The sequence below is a fragment of the Mastigoproctus giganteus genome, chromosome 8 (genome assembly GCF_048544385.1).
Source record: "Mastigoproctus giganteus isolate SK-2022 chromosome 8, ASM4854438v1, whole genome shotgun sequence".
NCBI classification, from domain to species: domain Eukaryota; kingdom Metazoa; phylum Arthropoda; class Arachnida; order Uropygi; family Thelyphonidae; genus Mastigoproctus; species Mastigoproctus giganteus.
The window spans coordinates 96,736,800-96,763,083 of record NC_143582.1 but is presented as its reverse complement, the minus strand read 5'-3'; the positions used below and the strand labels follow the sequence as shown (position 1 = coordinate 96,763,083).

At 37.8% G+C, this 26,284-nt stretch overlaps 1 protein-coding gene across 1 annotated transcript in view; it reads left to right on the top strand.

Annotated features, from left to right (window-relative positions):
* LOC150081729 (tachykinin-like peptides receptor 99D) overlaps positions 1-26,284 on the top strand; it is a 280,359-nt gene that overhangs the window by 201,173 nt on the left and 52,902 nt on the right. Inside the window, exon 2 of the mRNA XM_090379600.1 lies at positions 23,564-23,779. Within this exon, the coding sequence (XP_090235726.1) occupies positions 23,564-23,779 (216 nt within the window). The remainder of the gene's footprint in view (positions 1-23,563; positions 23,780-26,284) is intronic.

Here is a 26,284-nt window from a genome sequence, read left to right as displayed (position 1 = left end):
TCAACGAAAATGCTTCTGTCAATGTGCAGAGCCTGTAGGACTGTCTACGTCTACCTTTCAGGTCCTTGACGGCTGTCTGTCCCTCGACCTCTTTCTTTTGTACCGAGGCTTGTGCTTCAACATCAGGCATGCTCTCTGTGTGACCTAACTAGGAATTACCATCAGTGTCACTTCGAATAACAAGACGGAGAAAATACGCTGTCGAAATCTTTTGATGTAGCGTTAGCAAGACAAATGGTCTACTGCCTCTAACACTTTCCTGGCATACTGCAAATGCCAGTAAAGTGTTGTGTAGTAATGTGTTGGATTCTGGGTGTGTCCTGGCATTTGGCCACAGGGCCCCTGGAGGGACCCACGTTGCCCGCACACTAGGAGGTAGCTAGGCTGCCATTATTCTCTGGCTGTTCTCCGTCAAGGTGGCCTGAGCTTCATGAACGGAGACCAATTAAATAAAAGAAGAAGAAAAGGTAGAGTGCGATAGTCAGGGTGTACGGAAGAAGAGTGGAGTGAAAGTAACAGTAAGGGGATGTAGATGAAGGCATCCCCTAAGTTGACAGTGGAGCGTTTGCCGCTCCAGGCCAAAAGGGGAGGGAGGATAATCCCAGAAAGGGTAGAAAAGCCACGCAGCCAGAGTGCTGAGTGTGACCGACATTTTGCGGTGGAGTAGCATAGACCACTGGAACCTACCAGACCATGTGGTTGGATTAAGCATGTAATTCTACCCGGGATGTTCCAGGATTAACAAGTCGTGTTGGTAAAAAGTCAAGTGGAGATTTCATTTCCGATTTGGGCAAGTCCCTAGCTTGAGTCGGTTGCTCGACATGCCTTTGATCGTCAGACATGCCTTCTCACTCAACTAGGGGATACCTCCTTGCCTTCCTAGTGGAGACTCCTTCTGACATCGCTGGCATTGGCCTTTGGCCAGTGCGGGATTATATATAGATAGAGAGATATACGCGCGCGCACTCTCTTTTTTTTCTAGTGTACTCTTTCTCTCTTCTTATTTTTATTTGTTTTATCGTATATAGATTTTTTATTTTTTTACTTTTTGCTGGTACTCGGGTTTTTTTCTCTCACTTCCTGTGGGTGCGGGATTTTATTATTTAATTTTTTAATATTATTTTTTTCTTTTTTTTTTTTTTTTTTTTGGCTCTGACGTTAGGGCAATAAGAGCTGTAAAACAGATGTTTTCGAGGGCGGCCGCAGTACATGCGTAGTTGTGACCTACCTCCCCGTGGTGTAAATGGACACCGAACAGGCTTTCCAGGTGATCGCCTTCCTGGTGACAAAATGGCCATAAACAACTAAATAACAGCGCACACATTTCTGGCCTTTTACAGAGTTCTGTATTAATCACAATGTACCAAGACGAAGTTGAACTGAAGTCCTACATAAGATACTATACATGTCTACATGTATCAATTAATACTAAGATTATAATTTATAGAACACTTAAAACTGGTTTTACGTTCTCTAAACTTGACCATTCAGTTGAATTATAACTGTATAATATTCTCCCATATTCTTTTTAAAAGTCTCTTTTCTCGTGTATCTCTTCACAATTTTCATAACAAGACACGCAAAGCGTGTACAGACTGTCTAAAAATAACAATACTGCATTAAAACTACATTTAATTTGTGAATTTCTTTGTTTTTCATACAAATTTTATGGAAAAAAGAAATAATAATACAGATTTCCATTTTTCCAATTTTAACGAAATTTGGAACGGCTCCACGAATTTTCCTTTCTATAAAAGACCCAAATGTAAAATTCCATGAAAATCCGTCCACTGGGTACGAGTTGTTACATGCGGACGGATATTGCGAAGACAACAGGCGTATTATGCATATATACTAACGCTCCCAAAAACGAACAATACAAACAGTTAATAAAAAAAACTCCAGCTGCGCAAATTTCTCCAGCCATCAATCTATCTAATACACCGATTAACTACGAGTATTCTTTATTTTTTGGTGCGTGCAGATTGGAACATGCACGTTTCCAGTCGACCACAGCTAACCAACATTCGAATCTGTAAGATTTGTCCTGTAGAATGTATTCTATAAATCATGCATTAAATGGCAACTCTAAGGAGAAGATTTCTGCACTTATTAAATAGTCCATAACCCACCAGCACATTAGGGTAGGAATTCAGCATAGTGGCTGGAAACATTCTTTTGAATTTGCTTCGGCCGGCTGACATTCATTTTGATGTTCCAGTTTACCGTGACATCTCTCTTACATAAGCTTCACACTTCAGTTGCTCAATCTTTTTTAAAGATATTATATACATATCTTTTTTTATTTTATTTTCGCCGAAGTAACTGTCACCAGATGTCAAAGTTTCGAATATCATTTTCCTTTGGACATTGAATCTCAATATGCTTACTCGTACTTCCTGTCAAAAAATGGTTGCCTTGGTGACTAGTAGCGGTCTTGGACTGTGCCTAGGACTGCCCTTTCGATGTTATGTTGAAGAATGGGGGGGGGGGAAGAAGAATGCAATATAGACATCATGGAGACGTGATGTAACTATCCAGACTGGTGGACGAGTTTAAAATGCATTAAGCCACGATTCACCTTCTGTAGCCCTCTCTCTCTAAGAATCATTCTTTTTTTTTTTTTAAGATTTCCTACTTCACTTCCAATGTCACCTCCAAGTCAGTTCGACAAAGCGCTGGTTTCATACCTTGTCGAAATGATAGTTATTTCATAAAAATACAACAAAATGTTTTAAAATATTCTACCAGCTTCTAAAAGATGTAGTGGTCACGATGGCATTACTAGAACAACAATAACATGAATAGTAGATGATGCAAATGGGATGTATCTACATGGAACCTTCCAAATAAATCAGTATTTTTGGAGTAGTTCTTTATTCAATGTTAAGAGATAAAGCGTGTCATTTTAATAAGATGTAATTACGTTTAAACTTTCGGATTATCTAGTACAGCGTTTAAGGAACACTCATTCTTCTGTGGCTATTCGATTTTTAAAATTATTCTGGAGGAAGTGGTTTCTTTTGCTTGAATCCGTCCCGAATTACTGGCTAAACTAACATAACCTTTTTTTTTAATAGTAGTACTAATGATGGTAAAATCAATACATTTTATCCAAATTTAGATTATGTGTGCGTGTTTAGATAGCCTTAACCTTGTTGGACGTAAATATTAAAACTAAAAAAATTTATTCCTCACAGTAACCGTTGATCCAGCTTCCCTCCCCTCCCCAGACCTTAAAGCCATAGCTCCGACATCGACTACAATATTTTCAAAGTTATCGACAATAAAGTATTATTCCATATTTAAACCTTATGTGTGCATCAGCCTCCTAATTTTGAACTTCACAGACTATGGTACATCGACACAAAAGTTCCATTCCAAACATACGATTATAAATTTATCTCGGAAATATCTAATCCAACTGTTCTCAACTGTATTTTCTCCTTTTAGTGACGCTTTGTCGTCTACACCTGTTTTCTTTGTTGGTGCTTTTCTTGTCTTCATTCCATTTTTATATTTCTATCTTTGTCTTCCCCCGTTTTATAAGAGTACACTTGTTCATCGTGTTTTCATCGCGCTTCTGTGTCGGCAGATGCAGGGAATCGAAGCGAATCAACAACACCAAACAGCATTCTTTTGATCTCGGTAGGGTGAAAGCAACCGGAGATTAAGCCAGGAGAGAAAGCACAATGACTTCGTAAACATCCCAAGATGAAAAGAAACAAAAGGAATGTTTTCTTTGTGGAAAGTGCTTTCCGAGAAATATGCCTTAAAACTGTTCATGGAAGTTAAAACAATTTAGAACGCTAAACAAAAGTAAACAAAATATATATATATACCACTTTCTCTTAAAGCATATCTTCGACTACGTCCACCCCGAGGCAACTGGTTGTTTTCCTCAGAGATTATGAAAGCTGAATTTTTTTTATTTGTTTACTTATTTATATCTCTTTTTTCACAAACTTAGAGTTTTACACTCTTCCAAATCAATGAAACTCAATACGCGAGTATAGCACCAAATTATTAATAAAATTCCAAAGAATCCATTGTTTCAGTTTAAACTTGAACACGGTGTACTTCAAGAAATTTTTAAACTACACAAGCAGCCAATAATCTAAACGCTTCTTATATTTACAATAATCAAAGCAATGAAACAAAAAAAAGGCAAGATTTCGTGGTATTCTTCATGCCTTCATCTCATATTGGTAGTTTTGACTTGACAAGTTTACTGAGGACACTATCTTTATTCCCTTATCCTTTCGGTAATTTCACAATACGTTAAGGGGTGTCTACTTTCAGAAAGAAGAACAACACCGTCGGTTACTCAAACAGAATGGTAAAGTCTTTCTTTTCACGAAATCTCCTATAATACATTTTTTTTAAGATTCTTCTAAATTTAGTCAATTAAATTCATAGGGCTGGAGAATATTTGCATCAATTTAAACAATCAAATTGATGGCTTGTGACGCTGCAAAAAAATGTTCTTGATGGCACAAAAATCGTAGCAGGCTGTGCTTCACACTGGCTATGATTACCTCCTCCGTACTTTTACGATAGGTTACCATTCCTTTGCCACTTTGAATAATATAAGACATGTACTGGTTTGTAGACTCATAGGCCTAACTGACCTGCAATGGCTTCCTAAATCTCTATTGAATGTTTTATTGAAATAACGTGAATCTTAAGAAAATTTCAGTAAAATTATCGTTAGCATTCAGCATAAAATAATAAACTTACAGAGCCTAAGGTATACATTGATTAAACTAGAGAAAACCCACACGTACCTGCATTTTTCCCCTTTGCTTTACCGTTGCTCCTGGCAATTGTGTAACTAGTTGCGCGCTCAAGTCCGCCTCACAAAATCCATGCATTCCATGTAGTGGAAGAAAACGAAGATTACTGTTTTGGTATGAATAAAAATAAGCTACATCCCCTGAGAAATTATCATATAAAGTCAAATTAAAATTACCACTTTCAGCAAAGAAACACGAAATTATAAAGAAATACCAAAATCGGAAAGAAGTTTTTTTTCAAGTCCTGCTCATTCAAGTGACATGAAATAAATTCAAACACTCTACTGAAAAAAAAATCGTGAGACAGCAGAGCTCCTATTGATATTAATTTTCAGATTTAGTTGTGTTTCGTATAAAAGTCGGAATTGATTTCTGTAAGCTTCCCAGGATGGAGCGTAAGAAAAGAACATTTTTACTCCAACCCTTGAAAAAAACTTTGATATACCAAATATAAAATACATAAACTGCAACGCAGTCTTTACGTATCATTAAAAGAAGTCTGAAGAAGTGCTGTGGTCATATTAAGACACACTATTCAACAGAATAAGCAGAAAACGTGGTGTAACTCGTGCAGCTTTGGAGGAAAATTTGTTTTGGTGATCATAGAATTGGTGATCAAAGATTTGTTTTGGTGTATCATAGAATAAGGATGAAATAAGATGACACCGAGAAACTTCAGACAGGTAAAAGGGATATTTATAGGGATTGCATAAGAATTACCAAAAAGGTCGCACTACAGAAAATCATACAAGATGCTCGAAAATATAGTCACATAACGTCAGTATGGCGTATGGTCCCCTCCAACTGCTGAACTGACCTCACAAAGACACCCTAATATGAGCAGTGAACCATGCTCGATATAAGGGTGTCTATAAGATTCTGTGGCAACAAATCCTATTCTTCCACAGACCAATCTATTCTTCCAATCCTAGAACAATCCTATTTTTCCAATTGACCAAGTAGTTGACTTTCAGGGTGCAATGCGACTCCCAAGGGCGTCCTACACATGTTCGATCGGATTTACGTCTGGTTATCGTGCTGCCCACGGCAGTCTTTAGATAGCTTCAGTTTCAAGATATTCCTCCACCATTGCAGTGGTGTTGCCATGCATAAAAAAAAACATCTAGCCAGCAGAACCCTTAAAAAGTTGCACGTAGAGTTCAAGGATCTGTTCTCGGCACATCTGCGCAGTTACGGTACCCACTATCAAAAAACATAAAGAGGGGTGTAGCCGTTGATCACTATTCCGCCCAACATGAGAACACCGCCACCATCTTTCTTTAATGTTGAAGGGATGGTATCGCATTCCTCGTTGTTTCCAGATGAAGTAACATATATAATCTGTTTTTCGGCTAAAACGGGACTCATCAGAGAACAGATCTGTACCCTATTTGTCAGGGCTCCAAGTCACATGTTCATAGCACCAGTTTCGACGAGCTCTGCGGTGGCTTGGGATTAATGGGATACAAACCTATCACCGACTTCCTTCCATAGAATCTGCTTGAATTGAGCCGTCTTAACACAGTCGGTGTGGAAACGTTTTCACATTGGAAATGTGAAAATATTTCCACCCGTCTTGCTGTAGTGCCAGATAGCGGTCTGTTCTGGTTGACGTACCGTCCGGCAACATTGGCCAGCTCTTCTTGTAATGGTTCCTGTCTCTTGAAACTACTTCCATAGTGCCAAGACGACACTGCGTGACAACGTGACACCTCCACCTGCGACTGCCCAGCTTCAAGTCGTCATCCTATCATTTCAAAGAAACATCTAAACGAAGATGACTTGCCATCCTGAGTCCTGAAGCCAAAAAAAAACGGGAATGAAGTGATGTGGTCGCAACTCCGTGTTTTTACACAAGCTGTGCGAGTTAAACCACATTTTCTTCGTCGTGTTCCGTTAATTTTATCGAGCAGTGTATTTCACATCCAGCAATAACTAGGCTACCAATTAATGGCAACTCTGATGTAGTCATCTGATTTAGCATTTTAATACTAACTGCTGTAACGGGAATCCTAAAAGATTTCTTTACTCTTTGAATGGCCACAGCCAAAGTCTGAAGGTGGTAAGATGTGGTGGCGGAAAGAACTCAAGTAGAGTAAAAAAGGCATATTGCCAAACAGTAAATTACTGGCCTCACCTAGAGGGAATGACTTCCTAAACACTCTTTTTTACAAACTGGCTCTATCTTTGGAAATTATATAATTAAACCAGGAAGTTTCAAAGGAATCATGGTTTTCAAGTGAAACTCCACCCACTCATGTCGTGCCACGTAGACACGAAGCACGTATCCATTCTGAAGATATCTCTTTGTGAATTTAGCAATATGTGCCTTGAAATGACGATGCAATATGTGAATTGGCCTATTTCTACACGATAACAGAAAAAATCCAGCAGGTGCTTAAACTTACTAATGTAAGTTTAAGTGTGCAGTCGGACTTAATCCATTCTTTGCGAAGTTCGATATTAACGCTGGCTTGATAGAAAATGGGAAGAATGTGATTTAAGAATTGAAGCAGAAAGCATCTATGGAAATCAAAGATTTTCTCAAAAATATTGAATAAAAAAGTAAGATTTAGCGATTTTAAATTCTGGATGAAGTTTTATTTCGGAATGTTCTCGGGGATCCCTCATTCACTTATGACTTCCATTTATCATCCTGACGTTCTTTCAGAATCACATGACATATTCCTCTAATCTTTTTATTTCTTTAACACAACGGTAGAACTTTATAAAGCGATTACCCTCCTTTTGTCTACGGCGTCCTTTTTTTTATATCACACAAAACTGGTTTGAGAGAATAAAATCTGAACTAACAGCCAAAATTTTCGATAAGAAAATCGATGTTTAAAGTAGTCTGAAACCATTTCCTTCCATCCTCTGCTTAATGCTTCATCTGGTTCATTAAACAACCATCGACTATGAACTTCGGCCCAACGTTCGAATAAAAAAGTGAACAACGTCAATAGGTAATATTCTGAAATCTTTCCATGAACTCTAAGTTTATCAATTGAATTCGATTCAAAAATATTCGAAACAAAGTTCTCATTTCAGTTACACAATGCCCGTCTACAAAGGATGCATAGGTCTCTCTCCACATATTCAAATTTTTCATCCCGAAAAGCAGTTAAACGTCCTCACAATTTACCTAATTTACAGGCACTAGACACCTGCAGCAAAAATTTAAAGTTCAGTCCAATTTGTAAACATTCTGTGCAACTCGAAGTGAAAGTGTGCAATAAATCATGTAACTGATTCAAATGAATAGTTTTGAATAAAGTGGTCCGGCTTATTCCATTCACTGAGCGGCACGTTTCAGTTTTCTTCTTCTTACAGTCACATAGTTCCCTGAGTAACTGTTGTAGCCACCAACAAATTCCTCCAACTGCATCGATCATGTGCTATACGAGCGGCATCGAAAAATGTCATACCTAAAAGTTCACTGATCCCATCGTTCCACCTAGTTGCAGGTCTTCCTTTAACAGCAGTTTTTGGAGTTGCTTTTGTTATGGTCTCTGTGGCATCAGGTAATGTGATGCCTACCGCACATTTCAGTTTAGCAACGTTTAATAGTCCAACGTTACAAAGAGCACTCCCCACCGCAATGAATAAATGGTTCATTTCAGTGGAGAACAGTGGGTAGAATGGAAGTGCGATTCACACTATCTTCAGCAAGGCTCCTGAATGTTCAACCAAATGTACCAAGTTCAAAAGACGAGAGCAGAATCACGTAGCGTTGTATAAGGTCTATCAAAGGTAACAACTCAAGCAGAGAGCCGAAACGGGACCATAACGGCCAAACACACGGAGATGGCAGCAAGTCTGAGTATGCAACGACTTCAGGAGCTATTCCGCCCTGATGTCAAACTAGCTATGGAAGAGACATTTTCTATGTAATATGAAGCATGATTTATGTCCTCACCTCATTACAGAGAAGAGCCAGTGTCCGTGACCATATCAATTTCAACTGGTGTCGTACCTCACACAAAGGGCTGTGTGTGTGTGTGTTGGACGAAAAACCCGAACTTCGGAATAAAACCCATGGAACCCTCACCTAAGTTCGATTAAATCAGTCATGGTGTGAAAAAAAATTCCTCTCATCATTGACGAGTTCGAACCTAGGCCTTTTCCGCTCAGTGAGAGCAGAATAGTAATTATAACCACTGTGCTAACGTGGAGGCATTACAAAGAAGAGATAATTTCAAATTATGTGAACCTCTCAGTTAGACCCAATAGCAATGAAACGTTTTACAGACGAGTCTAGATTGAGTCTACAGTACGATTCTCAGCTTAACGTCATTTGAATATAGAGAAATCGGTAGAAGTAGTAGTAGTAGTGGGGGTTTTGTTAAGAGCATCAGCGATTAAGGCTATATTGTTCCGTGTATATTGTATATAAATTGTTCTGAGGTCGATTTTTTTTGTTTGCTAGACGAAAAACCCGAGTTTCTGGAAACCATGCTACACTCGCCTGAGACAGACTAACTTAACTACGTTGTCAAAAAGGCCCATAAAAATTCCTCACGTCATCGACGGGACTCTACTTCACATCTTTTCCACCTAGTGTGGGGAGGGCGGTAATAATGCCAACTTTGCTACCCAGGAGGCCTGAGTAGCAATATTCAAGGATCTCGTACCTAGGTACGTGATCCTTGAATCTTGTCACGTTTTTGGGGTTTTTAGGGGTGAAGTATACACCCAATCCTTTATCATCGACCATAATGCTCTCTCCCATGGAGGGCAAATGGTTGTGGACTTTCATCTCAGGGAGGATATTTCTCAGTTAGAGTGGTCAGAGCGGTCTCTGAAGTCAATTAAACATGTAATTGATGCTTTCGGGAGAAAAATTCCGAGTGGCCCATCACTCTACAGAACCTTATACAGGATTATTCAAAATGGAGTCTGGGGTTTCAGTACAGGAATTGTTTGAAACCCCGGACTTCATTTTGAATAACCCTGTATAAGGTACCAATGGCCCTGGCCATAATGAACCCTACTCTACTGGGAGAGGGGCTTCGATACCAGTTGGGCAACTGAACATTCTCATTCACAAAATGAAAACGAATTCTGATTGCTGCAGACTATCAGGTGGTTCTTTATTCCTTATTTATGTATACAGGCTGCTCTGTAGGATATTCATTTTTATCATACGCATATTACAAAAATGACATTGTTTATTTTTAAGTGAACCCCACCACTCTTGCCTCTTAGCATGATATACTTTTATACGAAATTTCACTGACATTAATGAATTAATTTCAGTGAATTTTAGAAACTATTGCACTTTTCTGATTGTTATCTTAACTTACATCACCCAGTGTGCTGAGATCTTATGGTCTTAGTTACGTATATGCAGTTTTCAAACAATCCAGTCCCCCAATTTACTGTCCCCATTTGTATAACATGTTTATGCTTGCCATCCACCCTCTTGTTATACAGTACCCCTTCCATTTGCACTGTCCCTCTATCCTCATCATGTTCTCCGACCAACACAATTTAGTTTCCGGTTTGCTTCATGACATGTTTATTTTCTCCTGTAGCTAGCAAGGGTGAACTCTTCGGTGCACTCATTATAGTGGGTCTGCCTAAGTGTGCACCTCCTTTAGCATAAATAGTACTGCCAATCCAATCACTGTCAGAGATACTGACCATGAATCGAAAGGATTCATGGTCAGTATCTCTGGCAGTGATTACACAACAGTTACGATCGCTGTACTTTCATGTAAAAACCCGGATTCGAATAGTGTCAGTACGGAAGGAATTTAATTTTTACACCGTGGCTGAGTTAACTGGTCTCGGAAGAAGTTTCTATGGTTTTTTGATCCAGAAATCTCGCGATATTCATCTTGTAAAGTGGCCAGCGGCCCATAGAATACACGCAATTACCAGACATTGCATACTATTTCATCAGCTTGCTAAATCAGTGAACGTCATTCAAATGTATGCATGTGCAAAACTTGTCAGAAACAAAGTGTTGTGTTCAGAATGACGAATCAATCACTGGCAGAAAACGCGACCCTCCTCACAAGTAAAACTGGTTATAATCAACGTTGCGAGAACATCATGAGTTTTTCTTCATAAAATTCGGATTTTATTTCATTAAAAAACTGAGAAAGAAGTTGATTAGCCAAATTTTAAATTTAGAAATCATAAAATCTTAACGGTACCAGTTTGTCCAATTTGAACATCGGATTCAAAATTTTCAGCTCAAAAAAGGCCAAGAACGACAAACCAAAAAAATAAGCGAGATAGATCCCGGGTGCCCTTTAATTGAAACACACACCTGAATATCTTATCATATATCCTTAGCAGCTCGCTGTGAATGGTTGTCTTACGATAAAGATTTATTTATTTATGTAGTATTTATGATAAGAAGCTGAAGGATGGCTAGCAATTGCAAGGTGGCGGTGTACAAGGTGACGCATTGCATTCTGGATTTTCTGATTTCCGCTAAAAATAAACGAAATTTTAAAATGTATATCACAGGTGACGAGGCTTTGTGTGTTTTTCACGATGCGCACACCAAACAGCACAATGACAGAGCGGAAGTCACCAAAGTCATCGGAAGGGATGAAATTACGAATTGACAGGAGCGAGCCAAAGCAGTCCAGGGACTTTTATTATTTTTTAACCACGCACTACGACTTCATACCAGAAGGCAGAACTGCGACTAAATAGCTGTACTGTCAAGTAGTTCGTCGTTGAAAGCAGCCATCAGAAAAAAAAAGATCGGGGAAAGGGGCCAAAGGAACAGAAATTATTAAGGAAACGCCGAACGCTGCGTTGCTAAGTTTTTAATGCGCTACTTTTATTCTATCTTACGCAATGACATAATTAAGAAGCTAAGTTAACACTTATTAACTTTAAAATTTTTCGTAGTTTGTTAATTTTTATGTAACAGCGCAAGACAAGATTTAAAGTCGTGGCTTCAAAGTCGTGGCACAGTGTTCAATGTTTCCGTAGTAATTCAGTAAACTACGTGATGTCATACAAAGCGAATATTACCAAAGGAACTAGATATTTCTGCATGACAAAACAACTGCACGCACAGGTAGAGTGTGGTTAAACAGCATCGAAGCATGCCCTCCTTGTTCACTATAGATCGTCCCCCAAGAGTATTTATTTTTTTCCCTGGATTAAACAGTTGCTGAGAGAGAGTGTAGCTTATGATGCTGCAATAAAAGGTTAAAGATAGTTGGACAAAATTGCTTTCTGGAGTGCTTTTAACAATTTTATAGTTGTCACGCACATGACATATTTTCGAAAAACAAATCAGTCCGTGAACTTATAGAATATATTAACTAAGTCTGAAAATTAATAAATTTGAATTAAGTAGCTAAATAAATAATAATAACTAATTTACTAAATAATTAAAAATAAAAATAAAAAATAATTTACTAAGTAACTAAATAAAATATAGTCTCGGCTAGGTAATGCGTTATGTACACGATTAAATCGTCTAATAGTGCAAGCGTCTGAGCAGGAAAAAACCTTCTCATTTCACCCATCCACTCGCTCCAAATGTTTGTCTAGCTATGAACTTCTACAACGACAGATGGAAGTTTGTTCCAGCAATCAACCACCAACTTTTGGCTAAAGGCAAACTTCCGCACATCTATCCTACAACTGTCGTTCCTCAATTTGAATTTATGTCCCCTCAGGTGAGTAATCTGAGCAAGAGGAAGAATCCCATCAGCATTGAGCATGCTTAAACCATTCAAGGCTTTATACACCTCGCTCAGATCATCTCTCAGATGCCTAGTCTCCAGACACTGTAATTTGCACAACTTAAATCTTTCTTTGTAAGAGTAACCTTCTTAAAATGAGACCTCCAGACCTAGAGGTCTCATTTTAAGAAGGATGTAGAAAGTACTTGAGTACTGTATACCTCCTGTATACAGTACTCATGTGACCTGACCCTTGACTTATACAAGGGGACAATCACATCCTTATCCCTGCTATAAAAATTCCCTTATATACAATGAACTAGTCTTGCAGACCGTCTGCACTACTCAGAAAACTTCAATATCTGCCTGCACAATTACCGCCAGGTCCTTTTCATTCTCTACCACTGTCAGTGTAGTACCATACAGTTGATACGTTACTCTGGGGTTACTGCATCCCATATGCAGTACTTTGCATTTGTCAATGTTAAACGTCAATGTTAAACTTCGATTGCCACCTTTCAGCCCACCTGCTCAACTTTTCTAGATCCTGTTGCAGCAGCGTACTGTCATTAGTGTCATTAACAAGCCTGCCGGCCTTCGTATCGTCTGCAAACTTGGATATTAAGCCTGATATACTTTCATCAATATCATTAATTAATACATAAAACAACAATGGGCCTAGCACTTAACCCTGGGGGACTCCACTAATAACATTAGTCCACGTAGAGCAGTGTCCATTGATTGTCAATGTTAAACTTCATTCTAATGCCACACTACTCAAATTTGTGCAGCAGTCTTCTATGTGCAAGAGTATTAAGTCTTTCTAAGATCAAAATATATGATATCAAAATTATTCTTTGCATCCAGTTCCTTTGTGACCACATCATAGTATCCAATCAAATTGGTGAGACAAGACTTCCCTTAACAAACATATGCTGTGTCCGAGCTATAACTGAAGTCTTGTCTAGATGATCATGCAGAGCTTCTTTAACCAATGCCTCCATTAATTTCCCTGGAACAGAAGTTAAACTAACAGGTCTGTAATTACTTGTGTCGCCATTTGATCATCCTTTGTGAATTGGGGTCACATTTGCATTAATAATAATAAGCATTCGTCCTGTATACGAATTACAAAAAAATTCTTATTTCCAATTGCATTAAATAAGTAACCATAATGGTTTCGTCACTGGTTTGGAGAAGTCTGAATTCGAATCCCGTCGAAGAGAAGAGAAATTTCCAAAATCATCTTCAAGCGAGGCTGTAGTTAGCCAACCGCAGGCGGACGAAGAAGAGTTCCCCAACAAGAAAATCAGCCCGTGGACACACATTTCTACAGACCTACATTCACTGGAAAAAAATCAGAAAACTTTTGCAATTGGTGTCAACAAATAATTAAACGTATGGCATGAAACTGTAGGTTGTCACGTGGTTTGATCACCAATTCCTTGGCGTATTAAATACCAAACGCTTTCCTGATTCTTCTTATTCGATGTGGTTATGGGGAAGACAGGTGAACTTTCCGATTTTAACTAAGGTATTATTGATTGAGCACATTTAGCAAGAGCCACAGTCGGTACTCCAGGAACGAGACAGTAGGAATTTAAAGCGCATTGTGCGTCAGAGTAGAAGGTCCAGTGTACACGAAATGACTAAAACATTCAATTTAGGCAAATAAAAACCAACTCCAATTGGACTATATGGGGGGAAACTGGGATTTGGTAGTCGCGTGCCTATACGAAAGCTACTTCTTTCTGTAAAAAATTGAAAGCCATCAGAGTGGTGCTGTCAACGCCAAGACTGGACTGTGCCACAGTGGAAAAAGATCATGTGATCTGACAAGTATCGTTTACACTTTTTTGCATCAATGACAAGGTGAAAATGTGGTATGAACTTCGTAAAGCCATAATCCACTGTCTCGTGTACCCCACTCAAGCGGCTAAAGGTTGTATCATAGTGTGGAAAATGTTGTTGGTCTTGTTACCTTGAATGAATATCTTTCTGTTGTATTGGACTAACTTCACCTTGCAATGCCTCACTTTTTACAGGGAGATTGCGATGGATTCTTTCAAGACGACAATACATCCATCCATCGTGCAAACGTTGTATCTTTCGAGGACCATTTCCAACGTTTGCCCTGGTCGCCTAATTTTCCAGATCTGTATCCAATTGAAAATCACTGGAATACGTTAGAAAGGGCTGGTTAATACTTTACGGATAACTACTGGTTATCCGTAAAGTAAAGTACCCATGTGGTCATAGTTTCTTCTTCAAAGAAAGTTGTTTAAATAACCATTGTTATTTAAACAACTGGTTATCCGCAGATTGGATCCATTAAGTTAAAGAAATTACGCCAAAAACTATCAATCTCTTAGCTTTATTTCTGTAAATTTCTCTCAAATAAATTGTCTACTACGAGTTGTATGTCAAGAAAAAAAAAATTAAACCCAGCGAATGAAGGAAATACGCCATTCTTAAATACAGCTGGTCCATCCGAAATAAAAATAATGCGCTTCGTCTTGCAAAAAGAAAAATTTAATCACATCACGATCACAGATCCTATACAGAAGGCTTCCAAGTTTTCTTTCCTGTTGTGTTTTTTATCTGCTTCCTACTGACATATCAATGAATCTGAACAGAGGCCATGTGTGTGTGTTCGCAGATCGACCGCTGTCAAAAACCAATACTTCCAACAGCGAATGTAGATTTTTAAAGTCATAGTCTTTGACTTCCGCCCATGCCTCGAAGTTAAGTTATTACTTTTTTTTCACTTTTGTTATATATCTTCGTAACTATGACTTCAGTAAACATTGCAGGAACGGAGCTGTCACAATTTTGTGAGTGAGCAGCTACCACTGCAAACAGATTCTGACTGCACATCAGTGGCAAATAAATAAAAATTCGGATAGATAAAACCAGGCTTTGTAATCATCTTCTGCCTCCGTTATTATTTTTGTTCTAAGTTCATGTAATTCAGATTGAATTGTAGTTTACAAAATACAAACTTTATAAAATAAAACAACACCGAATTTCAAAAACAAATAAACGAAGGCAAAACTGATTCCAACTTTAATCGCGCTCTCTTACCTTTCTTCTACTATTTCATCGATCCTTTACACTTCAAGACTGAAATCTCGAAATTTTGGATAATGCCATAAAAACGCCTTCAAAGAATAAAATGAATATGGATGTATGATACCAATCTTTCCACCGGCTTTGGCCAAATTTTATATCAAAACCAATATTTAGCAACATTTTCATCAAGAAGTAAATTAATCCGCTTAAATATTTTGAACACTGAGTAAACCATTCAATTAGCGCTGAATATTTGAATTTTCTATGCATTAATCTGTCTGACTGGCTAAAACTGAGAGTTACCTTTTACATCAAGCAGAATTGCTTCCCTCTTTTCCTGTGATAAAAAATTAATTTCTATAACAAACTTTGAAGAAATGACACTAAATTTCATCGTATATATAGACTTCTTTGATATCCAAAGTTACCTGATCAGCAGCATTCCATGCTCTCTTTCCATTCCAGCATTCCATGCTCTCTATTCCATTCCAGCATTCCATGCTTTAATCCAGCAAAGTGCAAGGTCTTACACCAGGGATTTAGTAAAAGTAATAGTATACACTTGGTCGAGTTAAATTAAAGTCAATAGTGGAAGAAAGGGACTTGGGAGTTAAGACATGAAGTTCTCTGAGCATTGTAGACAGGTTGCAAGGAAGGCCCACGGTGTCCTATCGATGATCTATCGAACATTTGCTAGTAGAGATAAGAACGCCAAAATTCCATTATATAAGGCTATTGTTAGACCACTCTTGGAATACTGTGTTCAAGTAGGGAGACCGCACCTAAAAAAAAAGACATCCAGCTTCTTCTTAAAGAGGCCAGAGACGGGTAATTTGCCTGGTGAGATCGGCGAAAGGGCATCCTTATGAAGAAAGACTTCGAATATGTGCGTTGCAGAGTTTGGAAACTAGATACCTTAGAGGAGATTTAATTGAGGTGTTTAAGGCTCTGAGAGGCATAAGCAAAATGAATAAGGACAAAATTTTCACGGTTATAAATGATTCTAGAACTAGGGGCCATAATTTCAAGTTACGGGGGGAAATGTTTAGATTAGACTGCAGGAAGTTTTATTTTAGCCAGAGAGTTATAAATTACTGGAATAAGTTACCTACATGGGTGGTAGAGGCTGACAGTTTGGGGAAATTCAAAGGTCAGCTGGATAGTTACCTAAGGGTGGAGGGTTGTCTGTTTCTTTTTTTTTTAGTTATTATTATTTTACTCTTTTATTTATTTATTTATTTATTTTTGGCTGATGCAGCATAAGTGTTAGGCTTCGTTGCACCATATGGACATTAGTAATACTAATACTAATCCTAACACTAAATGTTACATTACATTAAAACGTAACACGGCCATGAAATTGTATGGTCAGGTTACATTTTACATGATCATGAAATTTCATAAAAGTTGGAACCATTCTGTTTCAAATGTTTTGGATGGAAATAAAATAGTTTTAACTTTCAAGAAACTATGCGTTTACAGGTAAGAAATCAATATTAGATCGCGTTAATACGAGTAACTGGATTTTACTAAATACAGAGAAGGGTATAAATTTCTCTACTTAAATAAATAAATTTTCATTGTAATGATTAAAATCTCCTAGGACAAAAACACATACCCCATATCACCACATAGGCCAAGAGTTTCTAGTCATGTGTTGATCGTGGGCTTAATTTCTTGGTAGAAGTTTCAGAAATTGTGATTTAATTTAATTTTCTATGCACAGACCATATAGTGAATTATGATTTAATTTGTGTGTGTGTGCCTCTTGTCTCAGCATACATTATTATAGGTCATCTATAGGTTTTATATTTTAAATTTAGCAGCTTATTAATGTTAGGGTAGTTTCGAATTATATTACCAAATTTAATTTTAATTTACAACTCAGCAGTTCTTTTGCTTTTGTTAGGCTCTTTGTTTTCCCTATGGATATATCTCTATTATAATAATTTGCTTTTTTATTAAAATGACGTAGCATTCACAAATCGTTTCCACTTTCTGCCACTATACTGCATCCATATAGCAGATTATACTTATTTTTAATTCATTCTAATTCCTTTATTTACTGTATTTACTTCATTAATTAAATTATCCATTATTAAGCTGAAAGACAAGACACCGCAAATCTTCTTCTTTTAATCCTTTAGTTATATCTATTTCTTCTAACGTCTTCTTTAACGTCATCTCTAAATGTTTCTATTTGTTATTTTTTAAGTGTTGTTTATATTTCCATAATTTCATTTATTTATATACCGGTGTATATATATACATTCATATGTCTCATTAATAACATTTCGTCCATTTTTTTCTAACAAATGACTCAATACATAGTTAGGTTTTAAAAGCATGAAATTCTTTTATCCATTAAACTGGATAAAACTCGTTAACGAGTTCAACTGTTATTGTTGCTTATAATATCCTGATTTACAATATCATTATTCATTTGTACAAACACATCAATTACTGATGTGTTTGCGCAATTTGTATTATATTCCTTGCTAAGACTCTTCGAATTATAATTTTTATATCATATTTCACTTTTCCTATTATATATATATATCACTTATTAATGAAATATTATAAATATAATAATAATAATAGAGTTTATTTAAAATTACATATAATTTTTAAGATGTAAAACCTTAGGCAGTATCGTGAAAAACAAATCCACAACGGTTCTAATACACTACTCTGCATAATGGAAAAGGTTCAGTGATATTTTCTCAGAAAAGGATGTTTCTGAATCATTTTTCTAATGCTGATTTCAAAAACGACTTCTGTTTGCTTCCATCACCAGGTTTCTTCAATAATCAAAAGAAAATTTGATTTTCCACAAATTTTTTTCAATATGTGCACTGACATTATAACAAAATGCTAATTTTACCAGACTTTTATATTTAAATAAATGTTTAAAATACTATTAAAAAGGTAAAAATTCCACTAAACACTCACCTCTCATTTTAAAAACTAATCTACAAACGGTGCAATTTTCGATTCTTTTTAGATTTTCTTGCAGATACTTCTACTTTACAGTATCTCTTCAGGATCTAAAAATAATCAGCTATCATGTTGACATTCCACCTCCCCTATTATCTCATCTCCACGTCTTTAATGTCCCGATGAAACCTCTCACCGTTCTTCATTTACACTTCCTAAAAATTGCTAGATTTTGTATGTACAAAATGTACCTTGATACTCACGTTGCAAGTTTGCCAACATATTTCAACTAAATTCTTAGTTTCCTCAAAATCTCGATCCCTCATCAGTTTGCGAATTTGATGTCCAGCAAAAATACTTTGTTTTAGCTTCTCTTGGGTGATTAGCATTAGCATTAGCATTAGTAGAGGCATTTGATGCAAGAAAGCAAGCTTATGCAGCATCAGCCAAAAAAAAAAAAACCCACTTCCACTTCACCCCTCTGTTCGTTCAAAATACCTGTCCAGCTGAGCCTTAAACTTATTTAGGCTATCAACCTCCACCACAAGGGATGGGAGTCTGTTCCACCAACCAACCAACCACCCGCTGGCTAAAGGCAAATTTCCGCACGTCTATCCTACATCTGTCTTTCCTCAATTTGAATTTATGCCCTCTCAGGTGATTTTTCTGAGCTAGAGGAAGAATCCCATCAGCATTGAGCATGCTTAAACCATTCAAGGCTTTATACACCTCTATCAGATCACCTCGCTGGTGCCTAGTCTCCAGACACTGTAATTTGCAAAACTTAAGCCTTTCTTCGTAAGAGCACCCCTTTGTTCCATTCACTAATCTTGTTGCCCTTCTCTGTACTCGTACCAGCAGCTCTACATCCTTCTTGAAATGAGGCCTCCAGACCTGTATACAGTACTCTAGGTGTGGCCTGACCATTGCCTTATACAATGGAATAATCACCTCCTTATCCCTGCTGGAAAAATTCCTGTATATCATTGACAATACTCCATGAGCTACTCTTGCAGCCCGTCTGCACTGCTCAGAGAACTTCATATCTGCCTGCACAACCACCCCCAAGTCCCTTTCATTCTCTACCACTGTCAGTGTAGTACCACAGAGTTGATACGTTGCTCTGGGGTTGCTGTTTCCCATGTGTAGTACTTTACATTTGTCAATGTTAAACTTCATTTGCCACCTCTCAGCCCATCTGCTCAACCTTTCCAGATCCTGTTGCAGCAGCATAGTGTCAGTAGTGTCCTTGACAACCCTGCCAACCTTTGTATCATCTGCAAACTTGGACATTAAGCTTGATATACCATCATCAATATCATTTATAAATACAGAAAACAATAATGGACCCAACACTGAGCCCTGAGGGACTCCACTAATAACATTAGTCCACGATGAGCAGTGTCCATTAATTACCACTCTCTGTCTTCTCCCCCTCAACCACCCCTTTATCCATAGCAGCAACTTGCCTCCAATGCCACACTGCTCCAATTTGTGTAGCAGTCTTCCATGTGCAACAGTATCAAAAGCCTTTCTAAGATCCAAGTATATAATATCAAAGTTATTCCCTGCATCCAGTTCTTTGTGACTGCATCATAGTATCCAATCAAGTTGGTCAGGCAAGACTTCCCCTTAACAAAACCATGCTGTGTCTGAGCTATAACTGAAGTCTTGTCTAAATGATCCTGCAGTGCTTCTTTAACCAGTGCCTCCATTAATTTTCCTGGAACAGAAGTTAAGCTCACAGGTCTATAGTTACTTGTGTCAGCCTTTGATCAACGAGAATTTGTTGTTGTAGAGTATTGGGGCATTAGCGACTAAGGCCATATTGTTCAGTGCGTACACTTTTATAATTGCATGTGTTCTGTGGTCGATTTTCTGTTTTCTAGACGGAAAAAACCAAGTTTCGGGGAGAAAAATCATGCTACCCTCGCCTGAAACAGACTAACTGAGCCACGTTGTGAAAAAGACCCATAGAAATTCGTCACATCATTGAACGGGACTTGAACTTAGATCTTTTCCACCCGGTGTGGGGAGGACAGCGATTCTACCAACTATGCTACCCACGAGAGCAGGGGATTTAGTACAAAGGTAGTTGAAGCAAGATCCTTCCCTGAGGTAAAGCTTTCACAACCTATTTTATCAAACAGAGTTCATGCACAAGGGAGGAAGAAGGGCGGGTGTGGGATCTACCAGTAGTTTATGAACTATGTTCTTTGATCCAGGGAACAAACTGTCCCTCTTTGATCAGACTTTGACAACCCAGTGCTTACTCCTTGCCCAACTGCTCCGCTCACATACAAAACCAAGGCATTTCTGTATAGCCAGATTGCTGTCCAAATAACATGTCAATCACTTAAAAGTCAGTACAGCCCCACTAACCATGTTCTTCATGCTTAATATTTATCTACAACCTCTTCAAGTTCTTATGTTTCTTTCAAATCCACAGAGTGAGCTACTAGAATTGACTATATTTATTTCCATTGTGGAGCAACATACCTTCGAGACTCCACTTTGATGAGTCAATAAAAAGTCTCCAGTGTGTAGGATTGTAACTAATTCATTATGCCATTTATATCACCGCAAAAAACCATAGAATCGTCCTCAGAAAAGTAGAGGACTAGTTCTCATTCACTGTATTTGTACTATGAAAAAAACATCCCATGTGCTAGAAGATTTTTTGAATTAAGTCCAGAACCAAGGTGTTCTGCAGATTCCTTTGGTAAATTTAAATCACTTACCAGATCATCGAGTTCATGCTGTGAAAACAGTTGAGGGCTGGAATCAATGTCGCCAGGCGTATTGACTTCAGTTTCATCTTCAGATGCCTCGATTTAAGCACTTCCTGCGGCGATATTCTCCAATATAAATGAAGATCATGGAACCAGCAGGTTATCTCCATATGGTACCGGCCTAATGGTAGATGGAACATTAGGATACAAAAAAAATTATCATAATAGGCCACCCGAATATTTATTCATCTGCCGTGCATTGTGCATTATGTCTACAAATTGCGAGTGTTCTATGGTCGATTTGTATGTTTTGCTGAAGGAAAAACGCCAGTTGCCGGAGAATATTAGGATAAACAATGCCCTTCTTAATTTTTGCATTGTGTCCGTGTTCATTAACTAAGCAAATGTAACAGTCATCGCTTTGTAGGCCCCACCAAATCATGGGAATTGCAAATGGCTATAACCTTCTTTTTACCATTTTTCCGAAATCTCAATGTTTCAACACAGGTTCGGCAAACTTTATGTGGAGCTCATTGTTTATATTGGTCACCGAGTTTCACTTCAAAATATGCACAAAACACATTTTTTTACAAATTCTGTAATATAAAACAAGAAACAAATGACTGAAGGCAATGCTGCCAATGAAGATTTAGTTTACAAATTCTCAGAATTTACTCCTAACTCAATACATTCAATAATACAACTCATGACATCAACTTAATTTGTAAAGAAACTGTAAGTGATAGAAAAAAACGAATAACATTTCTGAAATCAGCGTAAAAAACTGAGTTAAAAACGTTTATTAGTTTATAAACGTCGAAAACCATGAAGAGGGGTGTAATGTGTAATGTATTGTACATAGCAGGCGTTAATTATTATGCTATCAAGATAGCATAAACCTCCATCACACGCCACCTCTTAAATAAACTTAATTGTAAGTTAAACTTAGTTATTAATTATAAGAACTAACTTACAGTTATTATAGTTAATAAATTGCTCACATAATATAATTACAGGCTTATACAAGTACATGAAATACAAATTGGTAATGACAAGTCCCAACTTTATTACACAAACTTAGATTCACGAATTCTAAACTAGGATTGAATGAGTTGTAATATCGTCTAATATTTTTATATTCATAAAAGGGTTTTCAGAAAGGTATTCCAGATTTAAACATCTGTGAACCACTATTATGTCCACTTTCAACTCCATTCGGTGTTTTTAATTCTCCCCAACTAGAATTCATGTTCTAGTTTCAAGTTGAGCAACGTAATCAGAAGTAACCACAAAAAAGATAATTTATAGATACTGCCAAGTTATGTTAGGTGGAAATTTTTAATAAACTCTAAATTAATGTATTCATTCTAGCCATTTCTAGTCCGCACCCAATTTCCTATTTGCGTGCAATGCGCTACTTTGGACTTCGTGGTAAGGGAAAGAAATATAATGCGCTTTTCCCAACGAAAATTCTGTCTGCATATGCCTTGTTTGCATCTCATTAATGCTTGATAAAGAATGAGGTACAAGAGTGCACGGAATACTTCAATAAGAAAATGGTTTTGGCCTAGGAAAGGCACGAATATGCAATATATAATTATCTGTTAAAGTGAACCAATTAAACTTTTCGTTAATTTAAATTAAAGTTTTATATTTATAATTTTAAAAACACTGTGCTTATTACTGACGTCAATAATTTATGTACTGTATATAATAATATCTTTTATGCACACGTTCTAAAAGAATCAAGATGTTAGAAAAGCCAGTTTTGATCCTCTGAGAGAGATTAGTCTCCTCCTAGCAAATCTCGTGCCACATTTCGTCTAGAGCTTACTTGGGCTGACGACTGAAGATCTTCATGCATGTAATAATTAGGAAATAATACGACGCCTAGTCTAACTTCTCTTAATTTTCTCAGATTAGCGAATTAAACAGCCAGTAATTAGTACTTAATGATCGCTGGCGTATAATGCCCGCAATTTCTCCATCTTATCAACCAGACCTGTCTTCAACAGGATGGAAGAAAACTTTGTTATAAATAGGAAGTAATCTGGTCATTGCAGTACGAAAAATTATGACAGTTTTGTGAGATTACTGATTCTCTTCAAAATGCTGGAGCGAGAATTCTTAAGTATGCTAAGAAAATATTTGATTAATTCATGCATTATAGATACATTGCAGAAAGAGTGAATCTCGAGCTATTATTAAAGAGTAATTAAATTAAGTTATTGCTTAAATTAATATTCAACTGTTCATATAATTCAGTCAAGTATGTGAAGTCGTCTTACCTATTATAATAATAAAAACTAATGTAAAAATAACTTATCGTGTATTTTAAGTAAAGTTATCGATTTCTCTCTAGGTACATGGCTATTATGCATCCTCTCAAGCCCAGGATGTCTCGCATCACCACTCTCAACATCACGCTGTGGATTTGGGTGGCAAGCAGCCTTCTTTCACTCCCGAACTTGCTCTATTCCACAACCGATATCGAGACCTTCTCAAACGGCGACTACAGAATTAATTGCTTCATGGTCTGGCCAGACGGAATGACTACCAAAAGTACCACAGAATACATGTAAGTAATGTAATTCCTTTTTTTTTTTTTTCATTTCGTTTTACAACGCTCAAAACTGCAGACGTAAGTTAAAAAGTTTCTCCTTTTTGTAAATTTCCTTCTCCATCCCCATTTTCTTCTCGGAGAAGAGAATTAAAATCCCATATCAAACATTTTGTGCAATGTAAGATAGGATAGAGACTTTTATCTCAGTAAAGTGAATAAATGAGAAAGAGAAAGAGAGAGAGAGCAGTTAAATTTAAGACCAGAAAACTGATTTCGATACGACGAAAACCAAATAAAGAAAAATTATCTTTCCGACTAAGTTAAGATAGCAAGAAAATACCTTATTCCCCCAAATACTCTTCACTACAATTAGGAGAATCTCTAAAGGTTTCATACAACACTTTGCAGAAAAACAGGAACACCAGAAATGGAACAATAGGAAGGCATTTTAAATAAACACAGAAGCATACGAAGCAGCAAATAACCATACCGAGTGCTCTGGACCCTTTTATGAAGCTCATAGAATGAAAACTAATACACAAGAAAATTATTTCCATTTACACCTTGAAATGTAAATGAAAATACAGTAATTATTATAACTTCGACCAAATTCAATTAGCCAGCATCTGAAGAAATCTCCCTAAATATTTCTTGTGCTTTCATTTTAGTGAATTAGCAAATTGTTGAAGCATAATGTTAAAACCTAAACTCTCTTCATTAAGCTATACATGCAATACCTTTAATTTACTGAAGGAAGATGAAAGTCGTGTTTTGTGCAAGTTCGTGTATAAAATATAAATTATAACAAAAGTTGAACGCAGGTCAATAAAGCATCAGTTTTCAGATTTTTATCAGTTTTTGTATCTAAGTAATCGTCTTTATGCGATCATACTGTTAAATATGCAAGTAATTTATATATACGCAACTGTACTTATTAATGTAGTTTTAATACATGCTCCCTCTTTGTGGGGTGGGGGAATCAATTAGAGATAAATGTTTCGTTACCCTTTTCAGAAGCGCTAACGAATATGAATAAACGCCTATTGTCTTCGCCATATCCGTCCATCCGCATGTAACAGCCCGACTTCCAGTGGACAGATTTCCATTAAATTTTATATTTAGTTTATATAGAATGATTTTTACCACAACATTCGCCATCGACGATGATCAGCGGTGAGAAGAGGATGTCTCTTGGGTCGCTTGTAGAACCCTATACGTCTGAGTGTGCGGCGCTAGTCGGAGTGAGTCCAAATACCTGGTGCAACACGCCGATGGACGCCTTCGGGTGTGGCGCAAGCAACACGACCCATCGTGCGTGGTACCCACTATATAGGCAGGTGGCGGTGGTTGCTTAACATGGGCATGTTTTGTTGGCAAAAACTAGGGCCCCTGGTGGGTATGGACCAACGTTCCACTGGTGAGGCCTACCAGCAGCTCTTAGGAGACCACGTGCACCTTGCTAAGTTGAATATTTTCCATACAAAAACGCGATCTTACAAGACAATAATATGCCGTGCTATCGAGCCCACACTATGCACAAGTGGTTAGAAAAACACATTGAAGATATCACCCATCTTGACTCGACTTCAAATTTGCCTGACCTCAATCCAATTGAATATATGTGGGACGTTTTGAAACGGGAAGTGAGACGTATGGACGCACAACCATCCTATATGTCAACACTGTGGAAAGCCATGCAATCAGCATGGCTACAGATTTCTACGAACATCTTCAGATATCTAGTGGAGTCAATGCCTAGATGAACAGAGGCTGTTAATCGTGACAACGATAGCGCAACACGGTATTACGTAGGTGAATATACTTCACTGATCACTAAAAGGACAGAATTCGTGTCATGCGATACCTGATTCCTAGGCAACGCGACACTGTCATCCCTCTCACTAGTGGACGAACCCACCGCTTGGCAGGTATATAGGTACACTACATTCACGTAGACGGTAATTTAAGGTCAGTATGGATGAACGTCATGAGTTAACCGATTTTGAAAAAGGAATGATAGTGGGTGCCCAAGGCATGGGTCACTCTATCGCGGAGGTAGTACAGAAATTGCATTATCCCCGTTCGAGAGTATAACGGGAATATGCCATTTCCGGAATAACATCTCATCTCGGACAGCGCTGTGGGCGGAAAAACGTGATAGATGAACGTGGCCGTCGACATCTGTCTCTCATTGTTTCAGCCAACCGGAAAGCGACAGTGGCACAAATCACCGCCGACTTCAACGAGAGATGTGCCAGAAACGTCTCGATCAAGACCATCAGGCGATCATTAGCCGCAATACTAGGCGCGATCATTTGGTTATGTTATGTTATTTGTTTTTTTAGGAACGTTAGCAACTAAGCCATATTGCTCCGGGGATATGCGGTGGTCATTCCCCGACCTTTCCGCATCCTCCGTATTTGGTGGTCACGGGCAGGACCCCCGGTCTAATCAAGAAGCGTGTGCTACGCACTGCTGCTCCTGCCCACCTGGCTACGGAGGCGCCCGCGATCATTAGCC